The sequence below is a fragment of the Crinia signifera genome, chromosome 6 (assembly GCF_055691185.1).
Source record: "Crinia signifera chromosome 6, ASM5569118v1, whole genome shotgun sequence".
NCBI lineage: Eukaryota > Metazoa > Chordata > Amphibia > Anura > Myobatrachidae > Crinia > Crinia signifera.
In genome coordinates, this window is record NC_139222.1 from 286091931 (window position 1) to 286104967 (window position 13037).

The window sequence follows — 13037 nt, forward strand, 5'->3', positions numbered from 1 at the left end:
GGTGTATCTCCTCTGTTATCTACGCTGATTCCCATTTGCTATATTACAGTAAGTTTGCCATTTTCTCTAAATATTTCTTACTATCATTATTATTATGGTTTATTTATATAGAGCCACAAGGGTTCTGCAGGGCCCAATACAGTGCATAAACAAGGAAACAGCGACTTACTTCATATCACGCAGTACAGAGAGAAGTAAACAGTGACCTACAGCACCTAGCGCAGTACATAGACAAGAAAACAGCATCTTGCAGCACCTAGCGCAGTACATAGACAAGGAAACAGTAACTTACAGCGCCTAACGCAGCACATAGACAAGGAAACAGTGACTTACAGCACCTAACGCAGCACATAAACAAGGAAACAGCAACTCACAGCATCTAGCGCAGCACATATACAAGGAAACAGTGACTTACAGCACCTAACGCAGCACCTAGACAAGGAAACAGCGACTTACAGCACCTATTGCAGTACATAGACAAGGAAACAAAGACTTACAGCACCTAACGCAGTACATAGACAAGAAAACAGCATCTTACAGCACCTAATACAGCACATAGACAAGGAATCAGTGACTTACAGCACCTAACGCAGTACATAGACAAGGAAACAAAGACTTACAGCATGTAACACAGTACATAGACAAGGAAACAGCGACTTACAGCACCTAACGCAGCACAAAGACAAGGAAGCAGTGACTTACAGCACCTAACGCAGTACATACACAAGGCAGCAGTGATTTACAGCACCTAACGCAGTACACAGACAAGGAAACAGTGACTTACAGCACCTAACGCAGCACATAGACAAGGAAACAGCAACTTACAGTACCTAGCACAGTACATAGACAAGGAAACAGTGACTTACAGCACTTAACGCAGCACATAGACAAGGAAACAGTGACTTACAGCACCTAACGCAGCACATAGACAAGGAAACAGCGACTTACAGCACCTATCGCAGCACATAGACAAGGAAACAGCGACTTACAGCATCTAGCGCAGCACATAGACAAGGAAACAGCAACTTACAGCATCTAGCGCAGCACATATACAAGGAAGCAGTGACTTACAGCACCTAACGCAGCACCTAGACAAGGAAACAGTGACTTACAGCACCTATTGCAGTACATAGACAAGGAAACAAAGACTTACAGCACGTATCGCAGCACATAGACAAGGAAACAGCGACAAACAGCACCTAACGCAGTACATAGACAAGGAAACAGTGACTTACAGCACCTAACGCAATATACAGACAAGGAAACAGCGACTTACAGCATCTAACACAAAACATAAACAAGGAAACTGGGTACTTATATGTTAGTTGGGCGCCCACTAAGCTATTTCCTTAGTTTTACACGTCCCCTCGCCACGCTTCGGGCTTGGTGGCTCACTCGGCTCGCCACACTATATAAAATCAACTCCATGCCGACATGGATAGTGGGGGTATGAGCGTACTTACTATAGTGGGTGCCCAACTAACATATAAGTACCGGAAACCGGAATTTACATCACCTAATGCAGTATATAAACAAGGAAACAGCAACTTACAGCACCCAACGCAGCACATAGACAAGGAAGCAGTGACTTACAGCACCTAACGCAATACATAAACAAGGAAACCGCAACTTACAGCACCTAATGCAGTGCATAAACAAGGAAACAGCGACTTACAGCACCTAACGCAGTACATAGACAAGGAAACAGCGACTTACAGCACCAAATGCAGCACATAGACAAGGAAGCAGTGACTTACAGCACCTAACGCAGCACATAGACAAGGAAACAGCGACTTACAGCACCTATTGCAGTACACAGACAAGGAAACTGCGACTTACAGCATCTAACACAGCACATAGACAAGGAATTAGCGACTTAAAGCACCTATCGCAGTACATAGACAAGAAAACAGCGACTTACAGCACTTAATGCAGTACATAGACATGGAAACAGACTTACAGCACCTAACGCAATATACAGACAAGAAAACAGCAACTTACAGCACCTAACGCAAAACATAAACAAGGAAACTGGGTACTTATATGTTAGTTGGGCGCCCACTAAGCTATTTCCTTAGTTTTACACGTCCCCTCACCATGCTTCGGGCTTGGTGGCTCACTCCGCTCGCCACACTATATAAAATCAACTCCATGCCTACATGGATAGTGGGGGTATGAGCGTACTTACTATAGTGGGTGCCCAACTAACATATAAGTACCGGAAACCGGAATTTACATCACCTAATGCAGTACATAAACAAGGAAACAGCAACTTACAGCACCCAATGCAGCACATAGACAAGGAAGCAGCGACTTACAGCACCTAACGCAATAAATAAACAAGGAAACCGCAACTTACAGCACCTAATGCAGTACATAAACAAGGAAACAGCGACTTACAGCACCTAACGCAGTACATAGACAAGGAAACAGCGACTTACAGCACCAAATGCAGCACATAGACAAGGAAGCAGTGACTTACAGCACCTAACGCAGTACACAGACAAGGAAAGAGGGACTTACAGCACCTAACGCAGCACAAAGACAAGGAAGCAGTGACTTACAGCACCTAACGCAGCACATAGACAAGGAAACAGTGACTTACAGCACCTAACGCAGTACACAGACAAGGAAGCAGTGGCTTACAGCACCTAACGCAGTACATACACAAGGCAGCAGTGATTTACAGCACCTAACGCAGTACACAGACAAGGAAACAGGGACTTACGGCACCTAACGCAGCACATAGACAAGGAAATAAGGACTTACAGCACCAAACGCAGCACATAGACAAGGAAACAGGGACTTACAGCACCTAACGCAGTACACAGACAAGGAAACAGGGACTTACAGCACCTAACGCAGTACACAGCCCAAGGGATTATGGAACGACTGCTAATACGCACGGTGCACATGTGCGAGCTGTCCTTGTGAACAAAGCCAGTAACGGCTAGCCACTGCTGCCCGTTCGCAAGCTGATTGACAGGCGCTGGGCGTTTGGGGGGGATAATGCAGGCGTTTTCTGGGAGTGCCCCACAAAACGCAGGCAGCTGTCGTCTGTTGGGAGGAAGGGAGGGACGCTAATGTCACCAGCGGTGCTGATCTCCCCACACCCATTGCAGCGGTGAGTCTCAGCTTACATGCAATGCTTCACATGGGGGGGGGGGGTTAATTTGATGGTCAAATTAATTTCCCCCTCTTCGTACGGCTGCGGTCGGGATTTCACTCATGCAGGGCAGCGTTTACCTGATCACGGCCCAGCGATCTGGTCTGAATTGGGCCCTTGTCTGGTTACAGTGCTGATGTAATGCGACTGGGATACAGCATATTCCTCCAATGCCGACCGTTCTATAACCCGTGTGGGATACACTGCTACACTGTATTTATATCTCACTTGCAGCTAAACAAGGAGAGACCAGGAGCACATGTCACAGACAATACCTGTTATAGATCAATAAATGTATTCATACAAATATTTCTGTGACAGCTGCTGTGGTAAATGAATAAACTGACGATTGTAATGAATACAGGGGATGATTGTACAGTTCTGTGCAGCATTTGTCTCACACCAATAGTCCAATAAGTATGCAGAGAAAAGCAAAACAAGGCAAACACCTTCGCCCCTAGACAAACTGTGCCCAGGTGCGGGAACCCAGCGCAGAACACGGAGAAGCGGCCACATAATCACACAGTCCATCTCTGACACAGTCGGTGGTTTGCAGAGGAAACAGATGGTTTGCAGGGACAGAAGTGACTCTATTGCCAGCCAAATGCTTCAGGTAAATACAGACTCTTCTGTGTGACCTGCGAACCGTTGCTGGAAATCTATTTCCTGCTATCCAGAGAGAGAGAGATTTCCATTCATCACAGCACAAATCAGTATTCAGCAGGCCGGGCGCAGGTCTGTGACACCGTATAACAGCACAGATCAGTATACAGCAGGCTGGGCGCAGGTCTGTGACACCATATTACAGCACAGATCCGTATACAGCAGACCGGGCGCAGGTCTGTGACACCGTATAACAGCACAGATCAGTATACAGCAGGCCGGGCGCAGGTCTGTGACACCGTATAACAGCACAGATCAGTATACAGCAGGCCGGGCGCAGGTCTGTGACACCGTATAACAGCACAGATCAGTATACAGCAGGCCGGGCGCAGGTCTGTGACACCGTATAACAGCACAGATCAGTATACAGCAGCCCGGGTGCAGGTCTTTGACACCGTATAACAGCACAGATCAGTATACAGCAGGCCAGGCGCAGGTCTGTGACACCGTATAACAGCACAGATCAGTATACAGCAGGCCGGGCGCAGGTCTGTGACACAGTATAACAGCACGGATCAGTATACAGCAGGCCAGGCGCAGGTCTGTGACACCGTATAACAGCACAGATCAGTATACAGCAGGCCGGGTGCATGTCTGTGATACAGTATAACAGCACAGATCAGTATACAGCAGGCCGGGCGCAGGTCTGTGACACCGTATAACAGCACAGATCAGTATACAGCAGGCCGGGCGCAGGTCTGTGACACCGTATAACAGCACAGATCAGTATACAGCAGGCCGGGCGCAGGTCTGTGACACCGTATAACAGCACAGATCAGTATACAGCAGGCCGGGCGCAGGTCTGTGACACCGTATAACAGCACAGATCAGTATACAGCAGGCCGGGCGCAGGTCTGTGACACCGTATAACAGCACAGATCAGTATACAGCAGGCCGGGTGCATGTCTGTGACACCGTATAATAGCACAGATCAGTATACAGCAGGCCGGGCGCAGGTCTGTGACACCGTATAACAGCACAGATCAGTATACAGCAGGCCGGGCGCAGGTCTGTGACACCGTATAACAGCACAGATCAGTATACAGCAGGCCGGGCGCAGGTCTGTGACACCGTATAACAGCACAGATCAGTATACAGCAGGCCGGGCGCAGGTCTGTGACACCGTATAACAGCACAGATCAGTATACAGCAGGCCGGGCGCAGGTCTGTGACACCGTATAACAGCACAGATCAGTATACAGCAGGCCGGGCGCAGGTCTGTGACACCGTATAACAGCACAGATCAGTATACAGCAGGCCGGGCGCAGGTCTGTGACACCGTATAACAGCACAGATCAGTATACAGCAGGCCTGGTGCAGGTCTGTGACACCGTATAACAGCACAGATCAGTATACAGCAGGCCGGGCGCAGGTCTGTGACACCGTATTACAGCACAGATCAGTATACAGCAGGCCTGGCGCAGGTCTGTGACACCGTATAACAGCACAGATCAGTATACAGCAGGCCGGGCACACGTCTGTGACACCGTATAACAGCACAAATCAGTATACAGCAGGCCGGGCGCAGGTCTGTGACACCGTATAACAGCACAGATCAGTATACAGCAGGCCGGGCGCAGGTCTGTGACACCGTATAACAGCACAGATCAGTATACAGCAGGCCGGGCGCAGGTCTGTGACACCGTATAACAGCACAGATCAGTATACAGCAGGCCGGGCGCAGGTCTGTGACACCGTATAACAGCACAGATCAGTATACAGCAGGCCGGGCACAGGTCTGTGACACCGTATAACAGCACAGATCAGTATACAGCAGGCCAGGCGCAGGTCTGTGACACCGTATAACAGCACAGATCAGTATACAGCAGGCCGGGCGCAGGTCTGTGACACCGTATAACAGCACAGATCAGTATACAGCAGGCCGGGCGCAGGTCTGTGACACCGTATAACAGCACAGATCAGTATACAGCAGGCCGGGCGCAGGTCTGTGACACCGTATAACAGCACAGATCAGTATACAGCAGGCCGGGCGCAGGTCTGTGACACCGTATAACAGCACAGATCAGTATACAGCAGGCCGGGCGCAGGTCTGTGACACCGTATAACAGCACAGGTCAGTATACAGCAGCCCGGGCGCAGGTCTGTGACACCGTATAACAGCACAGATCAGTATACAGCAGGCGGGCGCAGGTCTGTGTCACCGTATAACAGCACAGATCAGTATACAGCAGCCTGGGCGCAGGTCTGTGACAACATGTAGCAGCAAAAATGAAGAAATAGATCAATACCACATTCCCAATGGATCAACATTGTTGCCATGAGATCTTCAGCTCATTCCCCCCACTGAGGTGTGTCATGTAATGCCATCCATTAGCATATTGCATGTAATGCCAGGTATCAGGGTGTGGCACGTAATACTAGCCATCAGGGTATAGCACACAATGCAAGGCATCAGGGTATCGCACGTAATGCAAGGCATCAGGGCTGGACGTTCGCCACAGCATCGGGGCATCATTTACCTGTGCGGCATAATGAGTAATGGGCATCATGGTGTGTGGCATAATGTGTATTGGGCATCACGATGTGTGTCATAATGTGTAATGGGCATAACAATGTGTGGCATAATGTGTAATGGGCATCACGGTGTGTGGCATGCGTAATGGGCCTCACAATGTGTGGCATAATGTGTAATGGGCATCACGGTGTGTGGCATAATGTGTAATGGGCATAACAATGTGTGGCATAACGTGTAATGGGCATCACGATGTGTGGCATAATGTGTAATGGGCATCATGTTGTGTGGCATAACATGTAATGGGCATAACAATGTGTGGCATAATTTGTAATGGGCATCATGGTGTGTGGCATAATGTGTAATGGACATAACAATGTGTGGCATAATGTGTAACGGGCTTCACGATGTGTGGCATAACGTGTAAGGGGCATTACGGTGTGCAAAATCAAGAATAGAATTGAAGCAAAGATTAAAAAACATGGTAAGGCGGATCAAGGGGCGGATCAATGGGTGGGATATGCTGGGTCAAGGGGCAGGCCACTTTCCGGGACTCTCCCAACACAAAGGTGGTAACCCTATACTGTACTAAAAAATTAATAATAACAAATCTAAAAAACAATTCTGCTAAAGCAAAAAGTTCTGTCGGCGGCACAAATGTCCTGCATGTAACATTCACTGTAGCTGCTGATAAGAGTATTCCATCCCCTACCTCCTCCAAGTGGACGAGGAAAGTCACATTCTGCCCGTGCTGGACCGACAGTTTGCCGTCATTGGTGGTGAGCTGCAGTCCCTGTGGCGCTTTGCCCGAGCATGGTTGGGCTTTGGCGGAGTACTGATCCCGTAATCCATCTGTGCAGTTGTTAGACACAATCCTGCGATATCTGGAGGATAGGAGCAATCGCGTTATCACAGAGAGCGCCAAAATAAATGACTATTCTAGTTGCTTCTGTCTATGGCGGCTGCAGGGTATAATATTAATGATGTCATAATAAATGCTGAGTTATTTTAATAGCCGCACTATCAGTTATGCTAAACAGAGGCCATAATTGTCATTTCATATAAATATATATTTATTTGTATTGTAGAAAAAGAAATCTGAAAACATTTTTCAAACACATGACAGTTGGGAGATGAACACATGACAGTTGGGAGATGAACACATGACAGTTGGGAGATGAGATGAACACGTGACAGTTGGGAGATAAACACATGACAGTTGTGAGCTGAGCTCATGACAGATGAAAGCTAAACACATGACCGTTGGGAGATGAACAAATGACCGTTGGGAGATGAACACATGCCAGTTGGGAGATAAGCACATGGCAGTTGGGAGATGAACACATGACCGTTGGGAGATGAACACATGACAGTTGGGAGATGAACACATGACAGTTGGGAGATGAACACGTGATAGTTGGGAGATAAGCACATGGCAGTTGGGAGATGAACACATGACCGTTGGGAGAAGAACACATGACAGTTGGGAGATGAACACATGACAGTTGGGAGATGAACACGTGACAGTTGGGAGATAAACACATGACAGTTGTGAGCTGAGCTCATGACAGATGAAAGCTAAACACATGACCGTTGGGAGATGAACAAATGACCGTTGGGAGATGAACACATGCCAGTTGGGAGATAAGCACATGGCAGTTGGGAGATGAACACATGACCGTTGGGAGATGAACACATGACAGTTGGGAGATGAACACATGACAGTTGGGAGATGAACACGTGACAGTTGGGAGATAAGCACATGTCAGTTGGGAGATGAACACATGACCGTTGGGAGAAGAACACATGACAGTTGGGAGATGAACACATGACAGTTGGGAGATGAACACGTGACAGTTGGGAGATAAACACATGACAGTTGTGAGCTGAGCTCATGACAGATGAAAGCTAAACACATGACCGTTGGGAGATGAACAAATGACCGTTGGGAGATGAACACATGCCAGTTGGGAGATAAGCACATGGCAGTTGGGAGATGAACACATGACCGTTGGGAGAAGAACACATGACAGTTGGGAGATAAGCACATGGCAGTTGGGAGATAAGCACATGGCAGTTGGGAGATAAGCACATGGCAGTTGGGAGATAAGCACATGGCAGTTGGGAGATAAGCACATGGCAGTTGGGAGATAAGCACATGGCAGTTGGGAGATGAACACATGACCGTTGGGAGAAGAACACATGGCAGTTGGGAGATAAGCACATGGCAGTTGGGAGATAAGCACATGGCAGTTGGGAGATAAGCACATGGCAGTTGGGAGATAAGCACATGGCAGTTGGGAGATAAGCACATGGCAGTTGGGAGATAAGCACATGGCAGTTGGGAGATAAGCACATGGCAGTTGGGAGATAAGCACATGGCAGTTGGGAGATAAGCACATGGCAGTTGGGAGATGAACACATGACCGTTTGGAGAAGAACACATGACCGTTTGGAGAAGAACACATGACAGTTGGGAGATAAGCACATGGCAGTTGGGAGATGAACACATGACCATTGGGAGATGAACACATGACAGTTGAGCACATGACTGTTGGGAGCACAACACATGAGAGTTGGGAAATGAACACATGGCAGTTGTGAGCTGATTGGCTGGAGCCCCATGTATCATACTGTAGGCAGGTTTTATCATTCACAACGAGTTTTATCTCGATAAATGGGCCCCTACGTAGGCACTACTTTCTCCGTGTGTGTTTGAGCTCTTACCCGCTGCTCTTGAGATAGCTTTGCCCTTGGCCGCAGTCTTTTAAGATGGAAGTTGGGTTAAACCAAAACGTAGGGGTGCACTGATTCTTTCCGTGTCTCTCGTAGCCATAGTCACTATAACAAAGCAAACAGGAACATGAGAAATAGGCTACGACGGGCTGCGGCCCACAGGCTGCGGATCTAATATTCAAACAATTGTGTATCAATGCCTAGTTTCCTATTGAGTGCAAGCTAACGCGCAGGGCCCTCCTACCTCTATGTCTGTCTGTTACTAACCAGTCTGCTTCTATCATTGTTTCCAATAATCACAACTGAATTTACTGCAGTATATAAGATATTGTTACTATTATTATTATTATTATAATTAATAACAGTAAAAATAATAATTGTACAATTCTGGGATAGCAAGCCATGTAGCACCTGGGATTTTGTACCCGGCTTGCGAGGGCTTTTCCATTAGAAGCCCGACCTGGCATTAAGCTGGGCGGGTGACATCATCGGGAGGCAGGGTTGGGCGGTGCTGGGAGATGACAGCATGGGGCAGTGCTGGGAGTGGCGTCTGCTTAGCAGTGAACAAGATCCGGTTCGCGACAACCCGAGTTACCAGTTTTCACTGTCCCTGGCCTGCGAACGTCCCGGGTCCAACCCTGGTAGTTATTGGAAAAGGGGTATAAGGCTGCAGGTAGGGTTAGGCACTGATGGGAAGGGTTGGGGGCTAGGTTGAGCGGGGTTAGGCATCCAGTAGGGATGATTAGTGTTAGGGGGGTCTGGGGAGAGGGTACGTTTACAAATCCAGCTCCTCTTGGGATTCGTCTGTCAGTCTTCTGACAGCCAGAAACACTTTCACCTGTCTCAGTATACATTTCTTCCTATTGGATCATCTTAAAATTTTAAATGCAGTATATTCTCTGGTTCTGGAAACATCGATATTTCTGCTCATCGCATCACACAGCAGAGTGGTGATACTGGGAGACAGCGGCCGCAGACTACGATGCAGCCGAGACGTGTGATAACCTGTCTTCCCGTCACTGTAATAAGTGGCACCGGAGCTGGCTCAGCCTTTCATCGTACAACCAGCCTGCGGGCAACACGGTAATTGCAAAAATGGTTCATTAACTGCTTTATCGTACGAGCGACTCACATCGATGTTGAACAAAATTAAAAAACGTTTTCTCCGCCCTAAGGATGCTCTCGTGTTCATTAGAACTTTATAAATGTATATTACACCAAAGACTCTTCTGTAATCTCGTCTTCTACAGCGAGGTGATGGACAGATATTGTATACAGGAGAATGGAAATGTGCCATCAGCTGGATCTCAGTAACTGGTGCCTGAGCGCCTGGCTGCGTCACAGAAGCAGACACTATAGGAGCACGCCATGACTGAGGGTGTGATTCACATGCACTTACTGCTGCATTGCATAGTACAGGGCTGAAGCAGAGGTGAGCACACATGACTAGCCAGGTTGTTGGGGGGGGGGGGGGGGGGAGTGAGACAATGCTGTCTGCAATGCTGGATTTATTATTTGCAGCTAATCACTGTAATATTTCTTGAACACTTTAAGGGATAAATGCAATTTGATCTTGTATGAATTCTTTTTTTACTGATGGTCTCTTGGTTAAAATTAAATTTTAAAACTTTTTTGTATTGTATTTTTTTTGTGGTTAGCTAAAGATTACTAATTAAACATTACACAGCTCACACACACTAGCAGAAACAGATGCTGAGAAAGGAAGACACAGATCACAGGAAGTCAGGTAAACCATATTCGCTACCGCCACCTGTCCTCCTGACAGTGGACGGCAGAGGAGGATGAGCCTGGACAGAAGTCATGCTAGTGACTGTAGCAATCACTGCCAGGAACGCTGGGTTCCGTGGAGAATCCTAAGACTATGGATATGTTATTTATAATGCAGGACAGCAGGAGATTAGAGCTTCAAACAGGAGTCTCCCACAGGATTGTGTCCTGGCTCATAGCTAAATTACTGTCCAGCGTTTAACACAGAATGTGACGGCAGATAAGAACCACTTGGCCCATCTAGTCTGCCCCTTATTTAACATGTTACCTCAAACCATATTTGATCCTTATTTCTTTGTAAGGATATCAATACGCTTATCCCAAGCATGTTTACATTGTACTACTGTATTTGCCTCTACCACCTCTGATGGGAGGCTATTCCACTTATCTACTACTCTTTCTGTGAAGTAATTCTTCCTCATGTTTCAACTTAATCTTCCTCCCTCTAGTGTCAGTGCGTGTCCTCGTGTTCTGCAGACAGTATTTAACCTGCATGCAAAATGATTAAATTTATTTGCCCAATTTTAAATTGGTTACACACTAGATGATTTGCCGGATTGCACCGACATGTTGGGCAAGTTGTCTACTGGGGATGCGGTCATTTGGTCTACAGTCATTAGGTCGACATGGGAAAAGGTCGACATGGGAAAAGGTTGACATGGGTAAAGGTCAACATGGTTCTAGGTCGAAAGGTCATTAGTTCGACAGGTCGTTAGGTTGACAGGTCATTAGTTTGACAGGTCGTTAGTTCGACAGGTCATTAGTTCGACAGTGTCTAGGTCGACAGTCAAAAGGTCAACATGAGGTTTTTCACTGTTTTTTGAGCCGACATGTGCCGACAGGCGGTACTTCATGCCCTACCATCCAGTAGAGCGTGGTGGGAGAATAAAATAGTGTGCTGAGCGCAGCGAGCGATGCAAGGGGATGCGGTGCACTTAAAACTGTGTCCATGTCGACGGTGTTGACATGCAGGTAAAAAACAGTGAAAAACCCCATGTCGACCTTTTGATTGTTGACATAGACATTGTCGAACTAATGACCTGTTGAACTAACGACCTGTCGAACTAATGACCTTTCGACCTTTTGCCATGTAGACCTATTCCAGTGTCGACCTAGACCCATGTCAACCTTTTCTCATGTCGACCTAATGACTGTCGACCATCATGCTGTAGACCAAATGATCCCAACCCGTCTACTGTGTAAGCGCTATGTTGCTGTCGATGCGCACTCCCGCACATTGTCAGCGGCATCCTACATACAGCCCCGACAAAATACATTGCTAGCAAGGGCCATGCTGATAAATGCAACATGGCTGCCACTGTCGCTCTATCACTGTGTATGCATATGTGTGTGTGTATATATATCTCTATCTGTCTGTCTGTCTGTCTGTGTGTGTGTGCTGTAGCAGTAATTAACTATTCAGTCACACTGTTACACTCACTGCACTCACCACTCAAAGTCCCAGTGCGAGCAGATGCAGGGTTCCGTGATTGTCCGGAGATAGTCCTTTCCCAGCATACACCTGGACCCAGGCCGGCGCTTCCTATAGGTCTTCCTCTCGCCCATCACACAGAAATCCCTCTGAGGACAACACAGTAATATTATGGTCAGGGTGACGGGACCGTCTGCCGGGGTGACGACTACAATAGTTACATGTACAAGTCAGAGCTTAGCATGTATCTGGTACATCACGCTGAGCGTGTCTCCTGTATGTTCTCCATCTAACAGGTTACAAATAGTAGCGGGGGGGGGGGGGGGGGGGAGGGGCTACTAATTGCCAAATATCACGAGACGTAGGGGGAAATTTACTACGACAGGAAGTTCTATTGAAGATGGCATGTTGCTATAGCCAACCGATAGGGTTACCACCTCATCCCTTTAATTCTGGACACATATTAATTACACAGGTTCTGTGGCTGGATGACTTCAAGACTCCATTTCACCTGGTTTTAATCAGCCACAGAACCTGTGTAATTAATATGTGTCCCGAATTAAAGGGACGAGTTGGTCGCCCTAGCAACCGATCAGATTCTATCTAGAAGGTGCAAAATAAATAAGAAGTAGTAGATTCTGATTGGTTGCCTATAGCAACATCCCATATGAAATAGTACTCCCATTTTAGGGGGTGATTCAGTCCAGCTCAATGGGGGCCGAATTCGCTACCCCGGTCCATTGTTGGAGTTTGCCCATCTCCAGAGCGAATGCCTTTGG

The 13037-nt window shown here is 47.4% G+C and overlaps 1 protein-coding gene across 1 annotated transcript in view; it reads right to left on the minus strand.

Annotated features, from left to right (window-relative positions):
* SORCS3 (sortilin related VPS10 domain containing receptor 3) overlaps positions 1 to 13037 on the minus strand; it is a 519093-nt gene that overhangs the window by 52680 nt on the left and 453376 nt on the right. Inside the window, exons 16-18 of the mRNA XM_083149862.1 lie at positions 12277 to 12407; positions 9030 to 9143; positions 7015 to 7186 (exon numbers count right to left, since the gene is read on the minus strand). Coding sequence (XP_083005988.1) covers positions 7015 to 7186; positions 9030 to 9143; positions 12277 to 12407 — 417 coding nt within the window. The remainder of the gene's footprint in view (positions 1 to 7014; positions 7187 to 9029; positions 9144 to 12276; positions 12408 to 13037) is intronic.